This window comes from Canis lupus, chromosome X (assembly GCF_048164855.1).
Source record: "Canis lupus baileyi chromosome X, mCanLup2.hap1, whole genome shotgun sequence".
NCBI lineage: Eukaryota > Metazoa > Chordata > Mammalia > Carnivora > Canidae > Canis > Canis lupus.
In genome coordinates this window covers 47016390-47043883 of record NC_132876.1, presented here as the reverse complement: position 1 = coordinate 47043883, position 27494 = coordinate 47016390, and the positions used below count along the sequence as shown (strand labels likewise).

Genomic DNA, 27494 nt, shown 5'->3' with positions numbered 1-27494 from the left:
TGTTTTGGGACACCTGGCTGGCTTAGTCGGTGGAGCATGACTCTTGATCTCAGGGTCATCAGTTCAGGCCCCATGTTGGGTGTGAAGCTTACTTTTTAAAAAAAGGAAAAAATATGCTGTTTTAAAACTTAAAATCACTTTCATATGTGGTTTAGTCAGAAAGTAGGATCCAGTAGTTCCTCCAGATCTCTGGAGGAGTAAGTACTATGAGGGTAAAAGGAAGTGACCTTCAGGTGAGTCTCTTCTATCACCTCTTGCCAATTCACTGTGGTGAAAAGAGTCCAAGTTCAAGAATGTCATGATTAAATGGATTGCTAGGTGTCAGATGTTTCCAGTGGGACCCGATTTTCCCATCTTCCTTCCTCTGTATATGTGTGGGAAGGGGTGAGGAAAATGAAAGCCACTTGCACTTGTTGCTGACACCATGTGTCTCCCTTCTCCACTTGGGGGCTCTGATAGAGAGGGACAGTACCTTCCACCTGGCATTGCCTCTGAGTAGCTTTGTGGACTCCTTTGGGCTATTATGTTGGTTGGTACTTTGGCTTCTTTGGCTCCCAGCACCAGCTGATGCCTGATCTGAGTCCCAGTTGGGCAGGCTCTATTGCTCAGTGCTGTGGCTGTCTCCAGGGCATTGTTCTTGAGACTTCCAACAGGGCAGATTTGTGCAGTTTGGCCCATCTGGACAAGATCTTTAACAAGTAGAGCTCTGTGCAGTAAGCTCATCTCCATAGTCCACCCCCGCTACCCCCGCCTTCGGGCTGCAGTAGCCTGACACTCCAGCCCTGCCATGGAGAGTATCAAAGAGATACTCTCTGCTCCTTTCAAAGGGGTATTGCTTGTAGCCTCTCATTGATGGGCACTACCTGGACAGAAATGGGAAAACAGGAACTCTCTGCCCTCTTAATTTAATCTCCTGCCTTAAGCCAGTCCTTTAGTTTTGAATCTCATTAGCACCAGAGTTATCATTAATACCATCAGCAAGATTAACTCCTGGTCCAGCTGCCCTGGTCAGCTCAGAATGCTCTCCTCAAAGCCAAGAGACAGACAAGAAGAGTATCTCAGGGAACAGGAAAGAGCAGACAAGCTCAATAGGAAAAAGGGGGAAAGAAAGATGAGCTCTCGCTTTGAGTATAGGATTTACTTTGGTCATTAGATTTATTGACTTTCAATTTGGAACACCATTTTGACAAATTGAGGGAGGGAAGAAAGGGTATGGAGAAAGGAAACAGGGAGGGAGAGGGAGGGAGAAAGATTGGACTTACATAGTTAATTATTCTAGGTCCAGAGAAAAGGACAAGATATTTAAGAGGTCATTTGATCACCTGTCTTCCAGCTGTTAGCTCTGTACTTTAATATTCCCTTTTTATTCTTCATATTCATGTCACTTGAAAGGATTCAGAATACCAGACCCATGCTTCCCCATGTCCCAGTGGTATTTTAGGCCTGAAATGGGCTCTTCCACACCTTCTCTATTCTGACATTTCTGGTAGCTCTGACTGCTACCCTTCTTCACTGTGGAATGAGAAGGGAATAAGAGAAGGGTTAAGAAATAACTACAACTTGTAACTCTTTAACTTTTACGACTACTACCGTGAGGTTGGCAGAGCCAATGTTTTGTCCAGGATAGGGGTCTTCTATATGCCTAGTTTCTTTCCAGAAAGCTTGAAGCCTACTTTATCCTAGGCAAGGTTGGATGGCACTATTATTTGCTCACTGAAAGAAGATTAAGGAGCAAGCAGAAAATGAGGAGTCCTGGGAAATAAAGAGACTTTGGAGAAAAAGAAGAAACAAATGAAAGCCCAGGCAACAAAAGATTCTCTGAGAATAGTTTCTATATTTTACATCTACTGGGTCCTACTACCTTGAATCTCACTTTTCTTGAAAGTTTTCTAGCATTGTTGAGTAAGTTTCTTAAAGAGTAAGCATTTTTCTTTTTTTACACTCCCAAGAAGCCAAACACACTTTGCCACCATACTAGTTAGGGAATAAAACAAATATTTCTGAGAACTGGAAGCTCAGATGGATCTGGAATGGTGGCTTTTTTGAGAGTCCAAGATTCCTTCCCCAATTCTGACAGTGTTGCGCATCCTGTGAGATTGAAGACCTCTCTGTTGAGTCATATAGCAACGCCTTACCTCAGAGTAGTCCATGACTGTTTCAACCTTGCTGAGAGGTAGGGAACCTATCACCTTGCTTTCCTCCCACAGTCAAGGAAAACTGGGTCACACAGGGCATCACTTGTGGATGGGAAAGACTCCTTATTTGAGTCTGTGGTGGGAGGGACAGAAGGCAGAGTAAAGGTCAGTCTGGGTGGGAGGTGGCAGAGCAAAGAATCATACAAGTTAAGATAACAAATGCCAGAATATAGCAGCAATGGTCTGAATATTCTCCATTGGAGAATTGGAAAACAGAGAGGCTCCAGCAAGGGAAGAATACCATCCCTGCCCCAGGAACATGGCCAAATCTTACTCTTGTGAGAAATAGGATAACAAGGAGAAGAACCAGATTAGAGCAGAGAAGCCATCTTTCTAAGTACAGCCACCATTGGCATCATGCAGTGTAGACCCACATAGCTTTGAGATTGGCCATTGAGGTTTTGAGTGGGAGATCAGAAATGAATTGCCCAAGCCCCTGATGGAATCTAATGGAGGGAGAAGGCCCACTCAGGAGGAAGCAGGAAGCCAACAGCTGCACTCTCTAGCCTTCACCCTATTCACAGTGCCTGGTGAATATCTTCTGACCATAGCACTTTATAGACAACCCAGTAGAAGGTGTTGAAGATGAGGAAAGTGAAAGGGAAGACAGCCCGGGAGATGGTGTCAATCTGCTTGGCTTGGTCCACATAGAGTTTCCGCATGGTTTTTTTTTCTCTTAGAAGAGGGGCTGGAGGTTGGGGGGTGTAAATGCCAGAACCTTCCATTAGGCCTCCATCCCTTGCCTGCAAGCAGTGGCCCAGGCCATAGCCATGGAAATAGAAGCGATTCTCTCGGATGATATCTTCCTCCTGAATTACATGAAACACAGAATTTGAGGTTATAGCTCTAAGGCAGAGGAATAAAGACTAGGCCACACACAGATATCTCATAGGTGATGCTATGCAGACAGGTGGATGGGTACACAGGCCCACTGCATGCTTTTTTATGGGCACAATACTATTCATGAGATAGATGTATGCTAAGCAGCTATGCACAGTATATATGGTATATATTATAGACAAACCCCAAGCTGCAGACAAACCCCAAGCTGCCTTTTTAAAATGTATAGAATTATTTAGAGCCATTTAAAACCCAGTGACGTGCCAACCCACTGTGAGAAGGATATCTCAATGTCAAGTTATCTCTGACTGGTAATCAACAGAATAAATAGAACAATAAAACCTTTAGAATGGATAGCTAAGATATTTAGACTTGGTGAACTTGACTTTAATGACTTTCAAAAGCTGCAAAATTAATTCTCCTTGTATATAGTACCTTTAAAAATTGTTTATCTCAACTCAAAGCTGAAAATTACAAAAGCTTTAAATAACCTAGTGGGTCATCCAAATTAGGGTAAAATTGATTATTATAAATATATGTGCTTCTCTGCAAATCAGCAGATTTTGACAAAGGGTCAGTACATCTAGGATAACATTTATTATCCAGTGCACATTCCATTTATTTACAATATATGCATTATGACGAACATGTTCCCACTGGGGAAGTAAATTTTATATCTGCATTAAGAAATGTAGCAGCGGGATCCCTGGGTGGCACAGCGGTTTAGCGCCTGCCTTTGGCCCAGGGCGCGATCCTGGAGACCCGGGATCGAATCCCACGTGGGGCTCCCGGTGCATGGAGCCTGCTTCTCCCTCTGCCTGTGTTTCTGCCTCTCTCTCTCTCTCTCTCTCTCTCTGTGACTATCATAAATAAATTTTAAAAAATTAAAAAAAAACTATAAAAAAAAGAAATGTAGCAGACTACACAACGTTCATTTATCCAATAGTCAGCTGAGAACCATAAGTAGCTGTAACAGCTGAAGAGCCAGGAAGTAAGGACAGAAAGAGAGAGCTGGAAATAGAAATAGAGGGAGAATGAGAGGGAGACATAGAAGGAAATAAAGAGGGAAAAAAATGACCAAAGCCCCTAAGTCATCAATAGAGAGAGAGAGAGAGAGAGAGAGAGAGAGAGAGAGAGAGAGAGCTTTACTCATATGAGAACCCTTTAGGCCCCCATTCAGAACCTATTTACTCTTAGTGTATATACAACCCAGACATGCCTAATTTTGTCTACTTCTAAAGCACACATTGCCATCAGAAGTGATGGTTTGCAGCCTGGAAATTAGAAGACAGGTAAGTATATACCAGAACCTAAAAATACTGTAATCAAAGATGGTTACAATTTTTGAAAGTGTTGATATTCACAGGAGTAAAAGCTTCTGCTATCTAAGAAATCACCTGAAGTGAAATGTCCCCTTGTGGGATGATACCAACTACCTTCTTGATTTGCCCAGGACTGAGGTCTTCCTGAGACTCAGGACATTCAGGGCTAAAACAGAATAGTGTACATGTTTATTGAATAGATATACCATCAATACACATAAAATGTGGATGAAGTAGGTTTACACACATTGTACAGTTAGTAAGACATCATAGGGTCTTTATAATGGGATCTCTACAACTTGGTAACACATTGAAAAGTGACTTTGTAGGTGAGATATTGGTGTGGTGGGTCCCAGTAGCCCTTGATTATTACATCACTAGAAAGTTGAGCCTGTCACTGGGCATCAGGGGCAGGCAACCTCAGGCCACAGATTCACCAACAGATCCCATATTTCTCTGCTTCCTGTGGGCTCATAGGACAAACCTCGGAAAGGGCATTGGTCTTATTTACTGCCATGTCCCCAGCACAGTGCCTGGCATCTAGTAGGCACCCAGTAGATATCAGTTGAATGAATGAATGGTCAGATGAGCCACATGCTTCAGAATATAGGACAGGAAATAGCTTTGTTCTCATGAAGCCAGCATCCTTTCAGGGTCTCAAACTGAAGAGTCTACTCAGAAGAGAGTCTTACTCAGTTACAAAGTGCTTGGCAGGAAAAATGATCACTCCTTGCCCCACCCCTGCACAATGGCCTGATGCCCGTCAGCGTCTAGAAAAAGTGGCACTTTTGGCATAGGAAAGAATCTCTCTAAATCAGCCAACCAGAGAGCTTTGCTACTCAATTTTTAATTTTGCAGTCTCTGTGGAGAGAGTTATAGGTGTATAAGCCAGAGGCAATTCACTTCTGTGGCTGTGTTTTGACCCTGAGTTATAGTGGGGCAGCTTTAGCTTTCTGCTCAAAGTTACCTCCATAACCTGTCACCAAAGGCCTTGGCTCACCTAACTTGTATTTTCTAGTTCATTTTCACGCTTTTCCTGCATAGTGTATGCTGGACCCATGTTAGAAATGAAGAACCAGAGGTAAACAAAACATCTTCCAAGTAATTGAAAAATGAGGGAGTAAATAAAATTATTTGCTCTTTTGTTTTCCATTTCAGGATCCCTCACACCCCCAGTTTTCTACTACTCATTCTGTTCTCCTCAGCCCCTAAGCTAGATGATAAAGGGTAGAATATATTTGTTTGCAAAAGGTTCTGAAAGAGAAAGTTGAATCCAACAGCTATTTCTGTTTCTATAGATTTAATTACCTTTTCTTTTCTCCAATCATAGTAAATCTAAAGAGAATTATTTGGATATATTTCCCAGGCTGGAAAAAAAAGTCATCTCACATGGGATAAAAAATATGACTACTAGAGTAAGCTGCCCTTAGCTCTTTTTGATTTTAACATATTGTACCACTTGCAGTTGGGGGAGCAAAGACAAGTGGCCTAAAATCCAAGGGTGGGGGTCCCAAATATGAATATTATCTATTTAAACCAAATTATGAGGAGTGTGTATGTGTGTGTGTGGTGTGTGTGTGTGTGTGTGTGTGTGTGTGTGTTGGGAGAGATAATAGAGACTTAAACATCACTTTGTGGCTTCCATGGCTGTTGAAATAGAATATTTTTGTTGCAGCTATCTATAGGGGAGGAGGGCTGGGGAACTAGACAGTAAAGATATTCCAAAACCAAATTGGGGAAGGAATACACAGTGTGGGAGGTAAGGTGTGTAGATGGGAAAAAAGTGATAGGTATTCAGTGATATAATTGAGTGAATAAAAAGAAGAGACTGAAGAATGGGGGTGCTGGGAGATGGAGAGAGGCAAGTAGGGTTCTAGGACCAAACCCCTGAGAGGACTTGGCAGTATTTTGAAATTTCTTCAATTTCTCAAGTTATTCTGTGGATAATGGCAAGGCTTCCTCTCTGTCTAGCTTGAAAAAGAGCCCTCTCCAATCAGCCTGCAAATGTTGGTGGAATGGGCAATGTGGCTGCTATGTCCAGAGCCTGGTACTAGGTCCTGTTGAGGTTATAAAAAAGAAAGGCTCTTCTCTGTGAAGTATAAGCCTAGCTTGGAAGACAAAGTAGAAATATATGGAAAAGAAATTAAACTACTTTAGACAGTGACATGGAAGGAAACCACCATGCAGTAGAGATGGGTGGTTGAGGAGAGATTAGAGAAGAGCACGATTAAACCAGGAGCTGGCTGGCTCCTAAAATACTCCTAACTTGCTCCTGGCTAAGGGCTCGCGGAAAATCATGGATGCTCTCCCCTTCCCTAAGAGGACTCCTCTTAGACCAAAGGCCTTTGCTTTTCTACCTGCAATGGCAGGGCGCAGAGAGAGGTTCTGGAAATATATAAACTGCATCAACTTTTTCAGCTTGCTCAGTGACCTCCAGGATTCTTGCACCAGTTTTGCTGGGATAGAAATGGCTTTATGGAACTCAAAAAGGGACATGGGCTAATTTAGGCACAGGTTTTGATTTTCAGGTTTTATTTACATTAATATTAAGCCCAACCCACTTTCTGGCAGGATCCAGGAGCCTAAGCAGGGCCTAGGCTGCTGCTACAACGTTGTAATAATTGAGCACTGGTTATGACAGACTCCATTATGACATCAGGATCAACTTATATATGACCAGGAGGAGACGGGCTGTGCAGTTGGGGGCTGGAGAGGTGCAGGGAAGCGGACGGGACTAGGGTCAACCTGGAATAGCTCTACAGTAAACACAGCAGTCTTCTGTTGCTGAAACATCCACACAGGCAATTTAGTTAGCAAAAGGACACTGGAACTGGTTGGCAGCCTGCTCTTAATATTTTTGCAAGGTAGGAATTCAGAAGGCATCAAAATCAAAGTCCCTACAAAAATAAGATTTTGGTACTTGCGGGCAGATTTAACACAGCTAAAGGGGGTGAGGTGGAGAGTTTGCTTAGAAAAGGGAGCATTTTCTTTCTTTTTTTAAAAAAAGATTTTATCCATTTATTCATGAGAGACACAGAGAGAGAGAGAGGCAGAGACATAGACAGAGGGAGAAGCAGGCTCCCTGCAGAGCCTGATGTGGGACTCAATCCCAGGACCCCAGGACCGTGACCTGAGGCAAAGGCAGATAGATGCTCAACCACTGAGCCACTCAGGTCCCCAAGGGAGCATTTCCTTTTCTTTCCCTTCTGCCAAGTGTGTATATTTTTTCTAATCCTCAGTAATGGGATAGGAAAGGCTTTAAGTCTCTTGAAGGAATCCTACTCAAAGAGATGCAGTTGTGGATCAATCCACTAGAGGGCGTGTTTCCCAGAGCCCGACTAAAGTTCAGGCAAGAACTGATACATTCCGACAAACCAATAGATAAGGCAGGAGCCCTGCTCTTAGCAGAAAGGGATCTTCCCAGGGATATGAGATCCCGGAGGTAGTTTTAAAGATATTTTTAGTGTGGACATATAGTCGGGGCATCCCAGGAGCAGCGGGGGTGTGGGATAGTTATTACAAAGAGAGAAAAGACTTAGTGCTAGGTAGGCTGGAGCCACTGGGGTCAGATCATCATTTTCTCTCCCCTCAGAGGTCATAGTGTATCTCCTCTGGCTTTAGATCCCCCAGATTGGGCAGAAAACAAGGAGTCAGAGCTCAAGGTAGACCAGAACTGTGTCTGATGATTAAGGGGCCAGTATGTGGCTCAGCAAAGGCTTTTGACTTTGCTCATAATTAGGCACTTGCTTCTTTGAGAGTAGCCTAAGCACCCCTGTTGTCATGACCATGTATCTAGCACCCATTGTCTGGGTAATGGGGAGGGGCAAATGACCTGTTGTGCAGGGCCGCAAGCTCTCTATTTCCCCCAGGTGATCATTCTACTGTAGAAGAAATGGGGTTAACAAGAGTGAGGGAGAACAACAGCTTATACCCAACAACTCTGATACATCCAACAACTCTGATGCACCCATTGAAGAGCAAGGTGAAGGGGCAGCTGGGTGGCTCAGCGGTTTAGCGCCGCCTTCGGCCCAGGGCGTGATCCTGGAGACCCGGGGTCGAGTCCCACATCGGGCTCCCTGCATGGAGCCCGCTTTAAAAAAAAAAAAAAAAGAAGAAGAAGAGCAAGGTGAAGAAATCCAACAGCCAGAAGAGGCAAGTAGTGTTGTTTTTTTTTTTTTCAATTCCAGCTTAGCTATAGGAACCCTTTTATAATGGTCCCCTAGAAAGGCCCCCATGCCTGACTCTTGAATTCTTAACCACCAATCAAAATATGGCAATCTGGGTTATCTTCCTCCTGGGTGAGGGGAGAGCCAGGAGCAGCCATTACTAATTCTCAAAATAATCTCATATTAACTAAATTGATATTATTCTAATATGAGCTAACCTTTTTTTCAGTGGTTACTATGTATCAGGCACTGTGCCCATGTTCTCTCTTTTAAAGTTTATTTATTTATTTTTAAGTGATCTCTATAGCAAACATGGGGCTCAACCTCATGACCCCAAGATCAAGAGTCACATACACTTCTGACTGAGCCAGCCAGGGCCCTGTGTATCCATGCTCTTAATCACTCTACTAGAATGCTCTACAGGGATTAATGTCCCATTGGACATATAAAGAAATGGAATCAAAGAGGGTAAAGTACTTAGCCTATCTGTGTTCAGTTTAGGACTAGAATCCAGGGTTCCTGATTGCCTGGACTAGGCAATCCTAGACAATCCTAGACAATCATTGTTTAGTCCTTGTAGCCCTATATGGAGTCTTGGTTTATGGGAGGAGTAGTAGGGAGGAAGGAGTCCAAAGGAGAAAGGAAATGGGCCCCTCCCTAGTTATAATTACCATGCGTTGGCGTCTCTGCCTTCTTCGAAGTCGTATGAATTCCTTATGCTGACAAGAGACAAAATTGACAGCAGCGTACTCCAGGAGGGCAGAGAACACGAAGAGCAAACACACAGCCATCCAGATGTCAATTGCCTTCACATAGGACACCTGCAACATCCACCAACAGAACAATCAATCTTTTTGGAGTCCTTCTATGGCCTATCCAGTGGTTTGCCAGCCCATATCAACTGCCTGCTATTTTTCAGTTTTATCCTGAATTTCTTCTGGTTGTTAAAGAAGATTTCCACAATATGTTCCATTGCCTGAAGGCCCATATCAAGGAGATAGGGCTACCCATCATCATTCACTTCTCTGTACTCTCCACCCTCCACTCCTATCTGCCTTTCCTCCCTATACTTCTTTTCCTTTCTTTCTTTATTCTTTTCATACTTCTGTTCCTGATTCTGCTTATTATTCTTTTCATTCTTATTTTCTTCTAATTTTCTTCTTCAATAAACAGTAATGAACATGAACAGTGTATTTGTTTGCCCTCTGTTATCTCCTAGGGTCCTCACAGTTCTGATGGAAACTGGGTAGGGTTGGTTATTCCCACATGAAACATGTGAGGACACTTGAAACCTAAAGAAGAAAAGTCATAACCAAGATTACCCAGTAAGAATGTGGCAGTAGGATTTGGAGGTTCTGGGCTTTCAATTCTGTGGCACTACCATTCATCGAGGCTGCAGTCTCAATATCCAACTAGGAATTCCTTCCTTTTCCTCCACCTCCATAATTCTCTTGGCTATGGTTTTTCCTGTTGATCTTTATGAGAGGCCTTGCTGAAGAATTGAACTCAGTGGCCCAAGGAAGTACAATCCAACCCCTGGCTATGGATACTTCTTTAATTTTCAAGGTACTGTTGGCCTCTACCTATCCAGTTCTTAGGGCTCTCCCACTACTTGCCTTGGAAGCCTTTAAGTACTTTCCCCTCCCATTTCCTTCATAAAGATTGAACACTTACCTCCCCTAGAGTGGGGTTTTGGCTGGATGGGGCTGGGAGGAGTATAGAACTTAGGTTTATGAAGTCCTATCACCACCTCAGCCAGATGGATTCCTTACATAGTTTTGAGCTGCTGAGCCCACCTCATAGGGCTCCCCAGTAGGAGTAGGATTCATGACAGACAACCTCTTTCACCAGTTTTGTTGAACAGTGAGGGTACTACAGTTTCCAGGTAAGGAGCAGGTCTCACTGGATAACCTTAGTGGTTCTTAACCTGTGATGCCCCCTTCCACCTCACCTCCTCACCTAAGTGGCATTTGGCAATTTTTAGAAACATTTTTTGGTTGCACAATTTTGGCAAGGGTTATTACTGGCATCTAGTGGATGGAGGGCAGATCCGCTGCTAAACATCCTACAATGCACAGTAATTCCCCCGGCACACATATATACATACATACACACAACAATTATAAGGTCTAAAATGGCAATAGTGCTAAGGTTGAGAAAACCTGCCCTATCTATCTCTTTTAAGGCAATTCCAGTTAGGTGGTAGTGGTGGGTTTCTAGGAATCCCTGATTAAGTATCCCTTAGTGTTTCCACTTTGCCACCTATTAAGAGGGCATCCTATTTCATTCACCATCTCCCAGTCCCACTGTGTCCCCAGGGATTTCGAGTAAGTGCTATGAAAATCTATAATGAGGTAATGACAAGGGAGGTCCATAAAGGCTTTGGACCATCAAAAGAAAAGGACACCTTGAGCTGCAAGAATAAAACCTTATTAATAATGAGTCAATAATGCACCTTAAATATCTGTGGAATGAGTCAATAATGCACTTTAAATATCTGTGGAATCTGTCCACTCACTATCCTAGCTCATTTGAATGACTCAAACACTTTCCCAAATGGTCTCCCTGCATCCATGTTTGCCACCTCCAATCTGTTCTCCAGACAGCAGTCAGAGTTTTGTTTTCAAAATGTAAATCTGATTATATCATTCCTCTGTTTACAACCCTTCATGGCTCTCCATTATTTTTAGGATATAGTCTATGCTCCCCTTAGCATGACCTCTAGCCCCTGCCTACTTCTTCAGCCTCATCTTGCCTCTTGCAGTCTGTATGCTGCCATGACAAATTATTTCCGTAATTTCCCAAGGAAACAATCTCTCTGTGTGTCTCTTTTAACTTGATAACTTTTAAATGTTCACTTTAGATACCACATCCTGTGGGAATCCTTCCCTAATCATACCAGTATGGACTGGTTGCCCTTGCTATATGTTGGTTGCCCAAGTTACCTACACCTTCTTAGCATCCATCAAATACACTTGGCCATTTCCCTAACTAGATTGTGAGCTGTTTGATGGCAGGGACTGTTTCTACTGTGTTCACTCTTCTATCCCCAGGCCTAGTTGAGTGGCCGGCACATAGCAAATATTTTTTGAATGGATGGATGGATGAGTGGATGCTTTAGCAATGTATTTGTCTCTGTGGGCTTCAGTTTGCTCTTTTGGCCCTCCTCACTATGACCTGCCCCTGAAGCAGTGGGCCATTTAGGGCATAGGTTCTCAAGAAAATTGTGTCCCTCCTCCCTGCTGCAACTTTAGGTCTAATATGTCAGTCTCTGGCAGAAACTTCCATTGAGCCCTTCCATCCTGTTTTGAGCTACCCAGAGTTGTGTAGACTAAGAGCTGCCAAAGAGATAGTCATCAATACCTTTGGGAGCCCCCATAAAGGCAAGGAAGGAGTGGTTTACCTGGGAGCATGAGGACTGACCATCCCTGCTGAGTTCCATTACAAGTGAGCTTCTGCTTCTCTCATCCTGGACACTAGAGTTGTATTGGGAGTGAAATTGCTGTGCCTTTTAGAAGCCCCTGAATTTGTCCCATCTCTTTCCTTAGGGCTCCCACTAAATCTAACATTGCACAAACTCAAGGGAGCTTTCTCAGTCCATTGCTTTGTGGGCTGGCCAATGAGTCTAGTTTGGGGTAAATGCCTACATATTTTGCTTACTAGCCAGTGAGGCCACAAAAAGTCATCAAAATCTGATGAGAAGACATCAAATACTGCAAACAAACAACCCTCCAACAAAGTCCATTTTTTTCCAAATCAGGACACTAAGTGAGTCCTAGGAGCAGACAGATTGTACTTGCTCACAGGAGGGGATTGGAAAAGGAAGTTCTCTTGGCAAGAATAAGGCACTAATTGCAACCTCCCTGGGTTAGAGAAGAATCTCCTTGCATGGTAGCTGCAATAAACTAGGGCAGGTTTCTAAGGTCTGAACTACTTTCCTGCCTCTGGTCTTCCTACAAGGCTACTACCACAACATGGCCATCACAGCCCCCCTGGTCCTTTGCTCCATTTGTCTTACACAGCCTCTCCAATACGCCTGTCCATTTAGGAAACACATTTATAGGAAATACTTTCTGACAACTTCCCCTGAGACACCTGATTCTAATCAGAGTTTTGTTATCGTTTATCACTAAAGGCCTTTGGATTACCTCAAAAGGTTTCTAGCAACTCAAAAACAATTGGGAACATCACTGGCTGTTTTAGCCCTAGGTCCACCGTTCCATTCTTTTCACCCAGATACCTAACAATTATAATTGTCTATGTTAATACATTATCTTTTTTCTTGCAATAACCCTATGGAAGATATAATATTCTTATTCCCATGTCACAGGTAAAGAGACTGAAAGGTTAAGGAATTACCTAAGATTGCCATCAGTAAATGATGAGGCTGGGACTTAAACCAAAATCTGCCTGACTCCTATCTCCTACTCTTAACCACTACATCACCAGCATGGCAAATTTGTAAATTCACTATGGATGCTCCATTACCTCCTGTTTAAGTCCCCTGTAAATATCTTCTTAGGCATAAACACTGGGAGATGGGAGATCACAGGGCCTAGTTCCCATCAAATCAAAATGAGAGGGCATATGTTCACAGTAAGATCCACAAGTAACTATGTTGCATTTGCTTCCCATTATTTCTCCATGGCCTAGAACAGTGTCTGGTACATAGTATATGCTCAATAAGTATTTATTAAATGAGTGAATCAGCTTACTCCTAATTTTTCAGAGCCTTGCTGACTGTAAGGACATTGAGGTGGCCTCTAAATTCCCTACATGAAGACACAAGGCAGGGAGAATCTGGGCCCAGTCTCATAAGCACAAATCTCTCTGTGTAATCAAAGCATCGCCAGGCCACAGACATTTAGAATCCATTGACTTTAACTGCCATTTCCTCACTCCAAAAGAATGGGCATTATCTCTAGATCTCTAGAGAGCATAATAGTGTCCAGCTTCTGACATAATAAGAGACAGATGTTGGTTTAAAATCCTTATATTTGGGCCTTTATAAGTCCCGCTGAGTGGCTCAGTGGTTGAGTGTCTACCTTTGGCTCAGGGCATGATCTCAGAGTCCCAGGATGAAGTCCCACATCAGGCTCCCTGTGTTGGAGCCTGCTTCTCCCTCTGTCTATGTCTCTGCCTCTCTCTGTGTGTCTCTCATGAATAAACGATCTTTAAAAAAATAAAATCCTTATATTTTGGGGTGCCTGGGTGGCTCAGTCAGTTAAGCATCTGCTTTTGGTTTAGGTCATGATTGCAGAGTCTTGCGATCAAGTCCTGCATCAGGGACTCTGCTTCTTCTTCTACCCCTTCCCCTGGCTTGTGCTCATTTTCTCTCTCTTGCAAAAATAAACTCTTAAATAAAATAAAATAAAATAAAATAAAATCCTTATGTATTTTTTTTTGTTTCCTATGGGTCATGCCCTTTGGGCTGTATTCACCTCATCAATACCATGAGAGAATGGGAATTTCTACTTGCTAAGAGTCTTTTGATTTGGACATGCTAGCATTTCCTGATGAAAGTCAAAGTAAGTCAGACACTGTCTCCGTCATTCCCTAGCCAGACAATACCCACAACCCCAGCTTCCACAACATTAGCAATATCATTAGCAGTATACTGTAGGGGAAGAGAAAACTCTGGCCACCTTCTCTTGCTCAGTGGCTCTCCTCTACCTTAAATCTAAGGCAAATAGCAGAAGAGAACAAAGGATGAATGGGTAATGGGAAGCTCTATAGCAAGCAAGTTCCTTGCATGTCTCTTCACCTTAGGCAAAGAGGCCCGAGAGCCAGAGCTCTGAGTTGTCATGGTGAGCACAGTAGTGATGCCTAGGCTCACACGGGCAGGGGCAGCATCCATGTTGATCCAGAAGGAGACCCAGGACAGGATGACGATGAGTAGGCTGGGGATGTACATCTGAATCAGATAGTAGCCCATCTGCCGTTCCAGGTGAAACTTTACCTCGATGCAGGTGAATTTCCCTGCAAGGAAAGAGGTGAGATATCAGGCCTCAGGTCCCCAGCCTGGAGCTGAGCACGAGGGGCAGGACTGACTAGGGCATCCCTATCTCTGTGGGCTAGCCTCTGGGTACCTCAACTGGGCAAAAAAAGGGCCTTTCAAAATGGCCCCAGGGAGCATCAGATGTACGTTCTGAGGAAGCTCTCAGACTTGACCTCTTGCTCTAAACACTAGTTTCCAGCAGTGTGCCTTCCACTTGACCATACAGCAAGAGGATTAAGAACAGAAGGGCTCCAGAGCCAGACTGCCTGGGTTTGAATCCTGAAACCTTCCACTCACTAGCTGTGTGACAGACAAACACCCAGGCTATATGAGCTGCAGTTTCCTTGTCTGTAAAACAGAACAACAACAATATCAACTCCATCATTGTAGGAATTAAATAATGTATCTGGGATGTTGAACATTTAGGTAGTTGATACTATCATTATTAATAAAGCAATGAATTTAGACTCTGCCTAAATCTCAGCAGCCTTGCTTGAGCTTGCTGCTACCCCAGAAGCTCTAGCAACAATGATTCACTGAAATAAACACGGCCTGTGTCTCAAGCAAGCGATAAAAGCTGGATAGGAAATATCTGGAGTGTCTAACAGAGACCAGATCTCAACAGTGGGCAGAGGGTGCCCAGAGAATGTGAGACAGCAGCATTCTATTCCACCACCAAAAAGTGCATTGGTCCAAAGCACATGTACCAGTGCTCTGCCTCCTCTGCCAGCCATCTTCATTTTACCTAGATTCCTATGCCCTGAGGCTAAGAAAACCTAGCTCAGAGCTTCTCCCCATGGCAGGGGTATAGGATAACCAAAGCCAAAAGCAGAGAATGTGTATATTGCTATTTTATTCTGGGCTAGGCTTACTCTTATCAGATCTGATTCCTCAAGGCTAGTAATTTCATCAATGGTTGATTATGGCTTTTACATACTGTGTGATGCTGTGATCTCCTACTCTTCCCTGAGTCCACCTCACTCCAGGCTTCTTGTTATGACATATCTTTGCTAGGTATCCATATTTTCTTTCCTTCCTTTCTTCCTTCCCTCATTTTACCTATCTATCATCTATCTATCTACCTATCTATTTTTGGTAGTGGTGGTTTTATTTTATTTATCTTTTAAATTTTATTTAAATTCAACTTGCCAACATAAAGTATAACACCCAGTGCTCATCTTATTGTGTGCCATCCTTAATGCCTGTCACACAGTTACCCTATGGTGGTTTTATTTTAATTACAAAATTAAAACTTATTTAGTATAAGAAAAAAGTGAGAATTAGAGAAAAATAATGCTTATAAGTTCAATGATATTTATAAGCTCACATTTATCAAGCCCTACTAAGTGCCCTGACTTTATATAGTTTATCTTATTGAAATTCCATAGCAACTATTTGGAGCAGGTGAAATCATTATTTCCCATTTTACATATAAGGATACTGAGGCTCAAAGAGATTAACTTATGTTTCTCAAGGGTACCCAACTTATAGATAGTGGAGCTATAATTCAAATTCAGCTTTATCTAATTCCAAAGTTCTTGGTTTTATCCATTGTATCACTCAAAGTTAGCAACATTTAGTGCTATTTCCTCCCAGGATTTTAAACACATATTTTTGTTTTTTTTTTCTTTTACCACAATATAATGATTCTGTGTATACAAGTGTGAATCTTAGCCTTTTCCACTTGTACTTTCCATGTTGATATAAGCATTTTGCAAGTATCCTTTTTAACATCTGGATAATATTCCACCAAGCACACTGTGTCATTTATTTAACCTCCGTCCTGTTAGTGGATATTTAGAACAGTGCCAAGTTTTTGCTAGTATAAGCAGTGATCTAGTATTTTGGAATACTTCCTTATAATAAGTTCCAAGGAGTGGGATTCCTGGATGAACATTCCTAGATCAACATGTAGGGGAAAAATTTTTAGCTTTTACAGTTTTTCAAAGTATGCCCCCCTGGACCATCTGCATCAGAATCCTAAGGATGCTTGTTCAAATGCAGATTTCTGGGCATCACTCCAAGTGCATATAATCAGAATCTCTGAGAGGCAGAGCCCAGTAATCAACATTTTAACAGGGTCCCCAGGAAAATGTAATGCACAGCAGAGTTTGAACACCACTGACCTATATACAAATTGCCATTTTTCTCCCCAATAAAGGTTCTACCAATTTCCACTCCCACCAGCATTTCTAAATTCATGGCCTGTTCCTCTCCCTACTTTGCACACACTATATACACCAACACACATATTGAGAGGGTGGCACCCAAAGCATGTCAGCATGCCATAGGAAGTAGGTATCCAGGATCTCCCCTCTTGAGCCTCTGGCTTCTATCTCAGGGTCATAGCACTTTGTTTCCAAGTTGCCAGGGGAACTGAGGAACAAGTAGCTCTTCAGGAAGCTACAGGGAGCAGATGTTTAGGCTGGAAAAGCAACCTTTCTCCACTTCCTGGCCCACATTTCACACCTGGGAAAACAGCCAGTTCAAGAATTGGGCAATGGTGGTTGTGGTTTGAGATGTGGATAGTAAACCTGCCAGTGCCCTAAAGTCTAATGCTTCGTGATTTAGCTCAGCCATTGGCTACTCCCAGATGTAGATTCCCCACCTTCCACAGGCTGGGCCCAGGACAGGTGAGACACTCCTGCCACTTATTGGGATAGGCCCATTTCCTCTGCAGCATGTGAAAGGGACTAAAATACAGGCTTTGGAATTAGATCTGGATTTGAATTCTAAGTCAGCCGTTTTCTAGGTGTGTGACTTGGGCAATTGATTTAAAATAGGGCTGATAATTCCTACCATGATGAGATAAGGCATATAAAGCACTTAGCACATCTGGCACTTTCAATAAAAACTGGCTGTCTTGCCCCCTTCCCTCCCATCTGGAGGCCCTTCTGTGGCTCACAGTCAGTAAAGATCCTGGTTTTTACCTGTGTTGTAGTGCTTGGTACAGTAGCCTAGGTCCTTCTCATCTCGCAAGATAAACTGGGGCAGAGTCAGCCCCTCAGCCACTTGGACAGCGGGAGCATCTTCCAGCCACTCAAACACGAGGTCATTCATGGTGTAGCCAACTAAAAGTGACAGAGATGGCAGAGGGCTGCAGAATGTGGTGCTGGGTGGGGGTAGGGAAAGGGTTAGAACTAGCAGAAAAGAACAGATGAGGAGGTAAGGCCTAGGTTTTAGGAACTTCATGCCCATCTTGGAAGGGGAAATCTTTCTGAAGAGGGTACTTGGTCAAGTGGACCCATCCTAAGTAGGTAAATCAGAAAGACTCCAGACTCCTCTTCTACCTAGTTCTCAAGCTTTAAAAAGGCACAGAGAGAAATTATTCTGGCAGACCTAGGAAAGCAGGTCGAAAGAGTTGGAATGATGTCAAGGAACCCAGCTGGGAACCTCCTGCCATATCTCAAATCCAGGGGAGTAAGCATGTGTACTGGCCACATGTCTTGAGCTGAGCCAGCCTCAGAGTCAGGGCTTCTGCAACCTCACCCCAGGGAGGAAAGAGCTATTTATACCCTGCCAGTCACGCATGGGACAATGTGCACACCACAGACTCCTAGCCAGGGCCCTGAACTGGGGCAGATTGAGAGTTAACATCTGAACATGCCAAGTTGCTCACAGATAGCTAGCAGTTTGTCAAAGCTCCTACCATTTTATGACCATATTCACACATGTCAAGTAGAAATGGGAGAAGAAACACTGAGGCTCACAGATGTCCAGTGTAGGGCCTTGACTCAAAGTAGCTATGTGACTCGGGGCAACTCATTCTTCCTTCTGAAAAATGCTCCACCTACTTTTCAGAGTTGTTTTGAGGCAGCCATAAGAACCTGAATGTGTTTCTTCCAATGGATAGTCTTTCCTCCTTTATCGAATATTAGTTGCCCATAAAGTTCAGGGTCCACTTCTGGATTCTCTATTCTGTTCCACTGATCTATGTGTCTGTTTTTGTGCCAGTACCACACTGTCTTGATGACCACAGCTTTGTAGTACAACCTGAAATCTGGCATTGTGATGCCCCCAGATATGGTTTTCTTTTTTAAAATTCCCCTGGCTATTCGGGGTCTTTTCTGATTCCACACAAATCTTAAAATAATTTGTTCTAACTCTCTGAAGAAAGTCCATGGTATTTTGATAGGGACTGTATTAAACGTGTATATTGCCCTGGGTAACATTGACATTTTCACAATATTAATTCTGCCAATCCATGAGCATGGAATATTTTTCCATCTCTTTGTGTCTTCCTCAATTTCTTTCAGAAGTGTTCTATAGTTTTGAGGGTATAGATCCTTTACATCTTTGGTTAGGTTTATTCCTAGGTATCTTATGCTTTTGGGTGCAATTGTAAATGGGATTGACTCCTTAATTTCTCTTTCTTCAGTCTCATTGTTAGTGTATAGAAATGCCACTGACTTCTGGGCATTGATTTTGTATCCTGCCACGCTACCGAATTGCTGTATGAGTTCTAGCAATCTTGGGGTGGAGACTTTTGGGTTTTCTATGTAGAGTATCATGTCATCGGCGAAGAGGGAGAGTTTGACTTCTTTGCCAATTTGAATGCCTTTAATGTCTTTTTGTTGTCTGATTGCTGAGGCTAGGACTTCCAGTACTATGTTGAACAGCAGTGGTGAGAGTGGACATCCCTGTCTTGTTCCTGATCTTAGGGGAAAGGCTCCCAGTGCTTCCCCATTGAGAATGATATTTGCTGTGGGCTTTTCATAGATGGCTTTTAAGATGTCGAGGAATGTTCCCTCTATCCCTACACTCTGAAGAGTTTTGATCAGGAATGGATGCTGTATTTTGTCAAATGCTTTCTCTGCATCCAATGAGAGGATCATATGGTTCTTGGTTTTTCTCTTGCTGATATGATGAATCACATTGATTGTTTTACGGGTGTTGAACCAGCCTTGTGTCCCAGGGATAAATCCTACTTGGTCATGGTGAATAATTTTTTTAATGTACTGTTGGATCCTATTGGCAACTAATATTCGATAAAGGAGGAAAGAATATCCATTGGAAGAAAGACAGTCTCTTCAATAAATGGTGCTGGGAAAATTGGACATCCACATGCAGAAGAATGAAACTAGACCACTCTCTTTCACCATACACAAAGATAAACTCAAAATGGATGAAAGATCTAAATGTGAGACAAGATTCCATCAAAATCCTAGAGAAGAACACAGGCAACACCCTTTTTGAACTCGGCCATAGTAACTTCTTGCAAGATACATCCACGAAGGCAAAAGAAACAAAAGCAAAAATGAACTATTGGGACTTCATCAAGATAAGAAGCTTTTGCACAGCAAAGGATACAGTCAACAAAACTCAAAGACAACCTACAGAATGGGAGAAGATATTTGCAAATGACATATCAGATAAAGGGCTAGTTTCCAAGATCTATAAAGAACTTCTTAAACTCAACACCAAAGAAACAAACAGTCCAATCATGAAATGGGCAAAAGACATGAACAGACATCTCACAGAGGAAGACATAGACATGGCCAACATGCACATGAGAAAATGCTCTGCATCACTTGCCATCAGGGAAATACAAATCAAAACCACAATGAGATACCACCTCACACCAGTGAGAATGGGGAAAATTAACAAGGCAGGAAACAACAAATGTTGGAGAGGATGCGGAGAAAAGGGAACCCTCATACACTGTTGGTGGGAATGTGAACTGGTGCAGCCACTCTGGAAAACTGTGTGGAGGTTCCTCAATCAGTTAAAAATATACTTGCCCTACGACCCAACAATTGCACTGTTGGGGATTTACCCCAAAGATACAAATGCAATGAAACGCCGGGACACCTGCACCCCGATGTTTATAGCAGCAATGGCCACGATAGCCAAACTGTGGAAGGAGCCTCGGTGGATAAAGAAGATGAATGGATAAAGAAGATGTGGTTTATGTATACAATGGAATATTACTCAGCTATTAGAAATGACAAATACCCACCATTTGCTTCAACGTGGATGGAACTGGAGGGTATTATGCTGAGTGAAGTAAGCCAGTCGGAGAAGGACAAACATTATATGTTCTCATTCATTTGGGGAATATAAATAATAGTGAAAGGGAATATAAGGGAAGGGGGAAGAAATGTGTGGGAAATATCAGAAAGGGAGACAGAACGTAAAGACTGCTAACTCTGGGAAACGAACTAGGGGTGGTGGAAGGGGAGGAGGGCGGGGGGTGGGAGTGAATGGGTGACGGGCACTGGGGGTTATTCTGTATGTTAGTAAATTGAACACCAATAAAAAATAAATTAAAAAAAAAAAGAACCTGAATGTGAAAGTGGCTTATGCACTCGAAAGAGCTGACAACATGGGACACATTCTACCCATCACTATTATTATATGTTGGAAACAGCCTGACAAATCTCTGAGGATTAAGTGGATGTGTATTGATTTCACAGTCTCACCTTACTCAGGAGATGGGGTAAGAGTACACATAGGTGATGGTCCAGCCTTGTTGTCCTTTGACTTCTCTGCAATTGGGGCAGCCCCCATAAGCTGGCAGCCCTGCCACAGAGTAGCCCTTTGCTGACTTTGCTACCCTGGGCACTGTTGTATACGTAGAACTGTCTTCTCCCACTTCTCTACAAAAGTTATCTGTGTTCATGTGGAACCAGAGTTCAAGAGTACCCCCTCTGCCAACTCTGGCATTTTTATAGGTAGTTTTGAATGTCTTAACTCACAGAGAGTAAAGGTAGAATTATCTCAGGCACTGTGAGAGGGGATATCTTTAGGCAGAGGAGGTGTCCTTCAAATGCCCCTCCCCTAACAACCAGCACAAGCACATTTGTATGTAAAGCTGGTGCTGTCCCATTCCCCAGGCCCGCAGAATAGCCAAACCAGTAAATAGTGTGAGGATGGAAAAACATATTGGGTTGGGTGTTAGTGAGTCCTGGCTCCTAGTCTCATCTATGCCAACAGTTGACTGTGTGTGCTTGGATAAGTCCTGATTCTGGGTTGCCCTTTTCTCATTTGGAACATCATGGGATGGGGTTAACTACCTGATATTCCAGACCTTGCTCTGTGACTCTCTAGAGACACTTACAGCTCTCCAGCTGCATGGTGCATGTCTGGATGTCCATGGGGAAGTTCTTGAGGTCCATTGGGCAGGATAAAATGAGGGTCAGCCTGGCAAGGACAGCAAAAAAGAAATGACATCAACTTACTGGGACCTGGTATGGTACAGGGGATCCTTTTCCCACCCCTCAGCCTCTATCTGGCTGCTTCCCCTTGACCCAAACTCTCCTCATCAGGTGCACCTGATGCTGTAGAGCACATTCCCATTCTTGAAGATGCGCAGTAACTTGTTGTCTGTGGTCACCTCATGGAAGTTGGCCCCTTTCTCATTGGCAAAGAACAGGTCTGGCTTCCAGATAGAATCCAGCATAGAGGGATCGAGGTCCAAAGAGTCATCAGGATATTCTTGGTAGGCTAGGCGCGGATCATTCCACTGTTGCCGCAAGAAGACATTCACCCGATAGTCCTGGGAGGGTGTACAGATGGGCCCATCAAAGGCAATACTATTCCAGGAGCCCAGCAAGCCTACATGGGAAGGAGGACCATGAGGAAGAAATGCTGGGAGTGCATCTCAGAGGCAGTAGGCATTTTTCACTGGAGAAGGAGCCTGCTTTTGTGCTGATATGGCAAAGATGGGAAGGGGGAAAGCATTTATTAACCACTTACTATGAGCTGGGTTCTTTGCTAAGGCTTTCTTTATAGGCATCATTTCATTTAAATATTACACCAACACTGTGAGGAGGGTACTGTTATGGTCCCTATTTTACAGATGAGGAAACTGAAACAAGGGGAGATTTAAACAACCTGTTACACAACTATTAGATGGTTGTCAGAATTTGAACACAGGGTTGTCTGATTCTGAAGTCTGTGTTCTGTACCAAGCCACTTCCTATGCTTGACCATCTGTTCATTAGGCTAGTCTGCCTTTAGCCACTGAAACCCCAGGCTGGGGAAAGATATCTCCCAGTGACCAACTTCAGACATCTCATGACCACAAAGCAGGGAGAGGACAGTAGAGGGAGGAAAGTCTTGATATCTGGTGGGTTTCTTCCATTCACACAAGAATGGAAACAGGGAATAGGGAGACTTCTTACCATAGTAGTCTCGGTGACAGAGCCAAAACTGTTGATGAAGATGTTGCAAGTCACATTCACAGGTGGGCCTAAGGGTCGCAGAACACAGCCATATCAGCAGGGCACTCCAAAAGGCCGCAAGCAGTTTCCAGGACTCCCTCCCTGAGCTTGAGGCCAGGGCACTGCTAGAAGACAGTGCCAGCTATATAGGCCCATAAGCAATAGGGAAGGGAAGCTCCTGAACTGTTAGCGTTATCCCTGTATGTCCAGCCTCCTGTCCTTGGGGTAGCCAATAGGGCCTGGCATGGCAGTGTGTTCCCAAAAGAAGTGGAGAAGAAAGCGTTTTTGTAGGAGGACTGCTTCTTACCTTTAAAATTGGGTCGAATCCTAGCATCATATCCAGATGTTCGCCCCATAAGCTTGTCCAGGAAATCAGAGGGGGACATGGGCTGGGGTCCCTTGGTCCCAGATTTCATTTCCTCTTTTGCCAAGGCCACCCTAGACAGGAGAGATAAGGAAGTCTGAGGACAATTGTATTCTACATTTATCACAGACCCTCTCATTTCCTGTCCCCACACACCTCTGGCTGGTCTCCCCATCAGGCAGGAAGATAGGAGAAAATGGGACTCTGGGTTCCATGTGGCTGCTGTAATATTTTGGCTTAACCAAAGATGGGAAGGACTCAAGGACAATTTGCATCTCTGAGAGTTGGTTTCAGTTGCTTGGCCTTCATACTGAACTGCTAGCAAATAGGGATCCAGCTTCTAGAGAGGGAAGCTTGGCTTCTGGTGTTTGCTCTAGCAGGAAGCTATGTTTTGGCCTAGACCTTAGTTCATGGTTGGGGCAGCAGCAGGCTTGTAAACTCACTTTGGCAACAAAATAGATGAGGAAGCAGGGCTCTAGGAGTATGAGAAAGACTCCAATAGGATGGTTATGCTGAGAAGGTCAAATTCCATCTTTTCCCCCCAACAGCTTGATTTTGAGGAAGAGGCCAGTGTGCTTTGGCCTAACCTAGAGGCTGGCCCTTTTTCCCTGACAATTTTCCTTCTAAGAGCAGCAAAGTCCCTTCCACATGCTTATCTGCTTACCAGCCAATAGCCAGATTAGGCATCAGGAGCTCAGCCTTGAATGGTGGGATAGGGCTCAGGGCTAAGCTCAGGCTAGACTCCTGGCTGGGTCCACTCCTCCTGCTCCATCCTGCCATCATCTTTATGCTAGTCACTAGAGCTAGCTCCCCCACTGCCACTACTGTTGCCACACTCTGGGGCTGGGAGGCAGGGTTAATGCTGTCCTTCTGGGTCTAGCGCTCTTTGAGCCAATGGGCCCCTGATTAACAATGCATCTATATACCATGCCATATAGATCATATGCACTAGGAGCAATAAAATAATAAAAATAGCTAAGGCACCATGCTATACACTTTATTTACCTTATCTAGTTTAGTCCTCATGTTGGTCCTCTCAGATAAGGCTTATTATGATCCCTCTTATATAGATGAGGGTCAGCAAGTAAAGTGACATTTGTGATCACATAGCTAGTAAATGGTAAAGCCAAGATTCTAACCCAGAGCTATTAACTTCAATACTAAGTCCATCTATCACAATGCTATGATGCAAGCAGCCCAGCATGGGCTGCCAGGGAACCAGAGTCTGGAAGGTTAGTGGAAACCACATTCTGACCTCCTAGTATCCTGCCTCCTTGAATCCTCTGAACAGGAAGAAGCCCTTACCCTGGGAACAAAGGCCACTGTGGCCCCAAGCAGGGGCTGCCAGAGCAGGTGGCTTAAGCAGGCTCTGAAAATCCGAGGAGGCTGGCAGTGGTGCTAGAGCAAGCAGAAGTCTGTGACTTCACCACAGGGTGTCCTTGCTGGCCAGGTGCTTCTCCTGGCTGCCTGCCACCTGCCTGCTGGGAGACCACATGGCGCTGTACATGGGGCAGCCAGACTCTTCTTGCCACCATCTTCAGCCCCATTCTCAGGTCACCTGTCCCAGTAGTCCCAGCCCCAGGACCCTGTAACAGGCTGTGGGCTTAGCTGTCTTGGGCCCCAATTCCTGTCACAGAGCTTTTCTGGGGCTACCTTGTCTGTGGACCTGAGAAGAGAGTCACTGGATGCAGCCCCTTTTTCCTCCCTTTCATTCCTGGAAAGTCCCAAATACTGGCAGGACCCAGGAGGTTCTGGAGCTGAAAATCTTGCTCATGCAAGGCCCTGGGGTGAGGTAGGGGAGAATTCTGATTCTGCTAGTGGGTGCAGACCTTGGACAGGTCACTACCCATCTCTAGGACTCAGTTTCCATATTTACAATGATGGACCTTGACTCCAGACTTTCTAAAGTCCTGTTTTGCTCTAATTGCTCAGGTGGGAATTCTACCACCAAAGCTAGGGCCTTGAGGTAGTCTCTCCTCCAGGAGGGCCAATGAGCCCCAGCTGCATTCCCCCCTCTGCCTGCATCCTCCTATTGACTCCAGCTGAGCTGCCATTCTACTTTGGGCTACTTTTCACTCTTAGGAAGTTCGCTGCCCCACACATATTGCCAGCCAATGTGTTCGCAAGCTGTGAGGCAGGAGGTGCCTTGGAGACAAGTAGTCCTGGTGTGCTTTTTTGAATTAAGAGGAGGAAGAGGATATTGCAGTGGCACCTAGCCCAACCTTGGGAAGCACTCTTCTTAAGACCAGTTCAGCCCAAACCACAGTCACCTTTCCTCTTCAACTCACCCCATCCACCCAGACTGGCTCCTGGTCTCATGAGAAAGTGGGAATGGGTAGGGGGACATTTACAGGGAGCCCAAAGCATATCTTGCCCTCAAAAACCCAGAATATGACTTCTACTCAGTGCCCCTTTGAGGACAGAAAGCAGCCAGGCGTGCACAGGCAGGGTGACTGCACAGGAGACAAGGTTTCCTCAGCCCAGGTTCATTCTGATACAGTTTAGGGCAAACCCCTGCTACCCGAAGCCTCTTTGGTGGGCAGCTGACAGATGTTGGTGTCATTTTTAGGAATCTGAGCAGTGTGTGGCCATGCTGGTGGGAAGACAGGAAAGGATGGCAAGACAGATGGCGTCCGTTCTGGGGCTCAGCTACCTAGCCCCTACCCAGGCCCAGGAAGCTCTCACCCATGCAGAAGGCTTCCCACCAGCTCTGGGGCTTTGGCATTCCTCATGAAAGGCTCCCTGGGTCCTGACTGGGGGAGGGTGTGCCTGACCTGGAGCCCTCCAGATTGTGGGCTTTTTGTAAACTTAGAGGAAACTGTACCAGAAGCCCCTGCTGCCCCCAGCCAGTGTTTGCATGCACTCCTTCTCACCCCAACTCAGCTCACCTGAAGAGGACCTGCCCTGGCAGGGTCCAGAGGAGAAGGAAGGAGAGGGTTACAGGAACGAGAGTTGTCATTCCGCAGGGACTCTGGAGCAGTTTCTTAGCCTGGCTGCCAAGGTGAGAGGGATATCTCAGCAAAGGGGAACGCTGCAGAAAATACAGAGCCTTCCTCCAACTTGGTCTGCTCACAAGGAGCCCGTGGGGCTGGGCTAAGAGTTGTGCGCTCTCTCTCCTCTTCTGCTCTTTTCACCAGTCAGGGGCCAGAACTATTCCCCTGGAAATGATCCTGACACAGATAACCCTACCCTACCGGCTCTTGCTCTAGCTCGCCTGGGGTTCTGGAGGGCCTCAGCCTGCCTCCTAGGGAGCTGAAGGAGATTCTCTTTGGGCAGCACTCTCCAAACCCTGGAGAGTCTTGGAGGGGAGGAGGGAGACTTGTAGGAAGAAGTTTCCCTCCCTCCCACCTCCCCCCCAGATGCACCCTTGGAAAGCAGCAATTTAAAGGCACAGTCGCAGACAGCTGGAGTGGGGTTCAGAGCGTGTTGGGATCTGTGTGTGCTGTGGAGGAGCTTGGGCTGCCACTTGGAGCAGGCTGGAGGTGTTCTGTCCAGCTTCTAACTCTCCAGTTGGAGGAGTGCATGCAGGCTGCGCTGTTCTCAGCTCCCCAGCAGCATCTCTTTTAGCCTGGAGCTAAGCTGGGGCCAGAGCTATAATGTCCTAATAATTTTTGTGAGGGAGAAAAAGACCTGAGAGGATTTAGGCAGAGCCACTGGGTTTTCTCAAGCCCACAGCTTCAGGTTTGAGAGGAGGCAAGAGGGAGGCCAAGAGCTGGGGCAGCTTTTCCTCAACCCTCTGGATGGAGGCGCAGGACATGGATGAAACAGAGGAACTCCAGAATCTTCCTCATATGCGGTCTGCCGGCCTGTCAGTCTGTCTGTCCATCTGTCTGCCTGCCCCATCTCCTTCATCCTTGTAGTTGCACATCCTTTTCCCTGCCTGCTTTCCTCTCTCAGGTTGTCTCTGGTGAGCTTGGCCAGCCCTCTGTAGCTCTTGGAAACTTCCTTTCCCTGATACCCTTTCCCCAGCCCAGCTTGGCTGTGGGAAGGGATAGGTGTCCCTGGCAGGGCCAGAGCAGGACTGGCACACAACAAGCTTTGCAAGCTTCAGAGGAGTCAAGGGGTCCAAGAGCAATGACCTGGTGACCAAGCCCTGGATGGAGGAAAGAGCCCAGGATGGTAAGTATATCTCCTCCCTGGCCTCTGCTCATTTTCTTATAGCATCTAGATGCTTTAGCAGCAACAGGTCTCTTGCTAGACCCTTCCCCAAACTTGCCCAGGCAGCAGATCAACTGCTCTGGGACCTCCCCTAATCTCTCTCTCTCTCTCTCTCTCACTTTTTCTCCACTCTATTCCTCACTCTCCCTGTTACTTTCCTCCATCTAGCCTTTCTCCATCTCTACCTCCCTCCTTGTTTCTTCCCTGTGTCTCACCTTCTGAGTCTGTTTCCTCCTCTTCTTTGGCCCTCACTTTCTCTCCATTCCCAGTTTATCTCTCAACCTCC

General features: G+C 44.8%; 1 protein-coding gene across 1 annotated transcript; it reads right to left on the bottom strand.

The window, feature by feature from the left end:
* On the bottom strand, nucleotides 1–26325 carry LOC140627403 (glycine receptor subunit alpha-4). The gene is made up of 9 exons (XM_072815666.1): nucleotides 25939–26325; nucleotides 22994–23124; nucleotides 22648–22715; nucleotides 21796–22019; nucleotides 21582–21664; nucleotides 17452–17592; nucleotides 14288–14502; nucleotides 9195–9344; nucleotides 1–3004 (listed from the first exon to the last, which is right to left on the bottom strand). The coding sequence occupies exons 1-9, from the start codon at nucleotides 26007–26009 to the stop codon at nucleotides 2714–2716; spliced, it is 1374 nt and encodes a 457-aa protein (XP_072671767.1). The 5' UTR covers nucleotides 26010–26325; the 3' UTR covers nucleotides 1–2713.
* Nucleotides 26326–27494: the final 1169 nt, after the last annotated feature.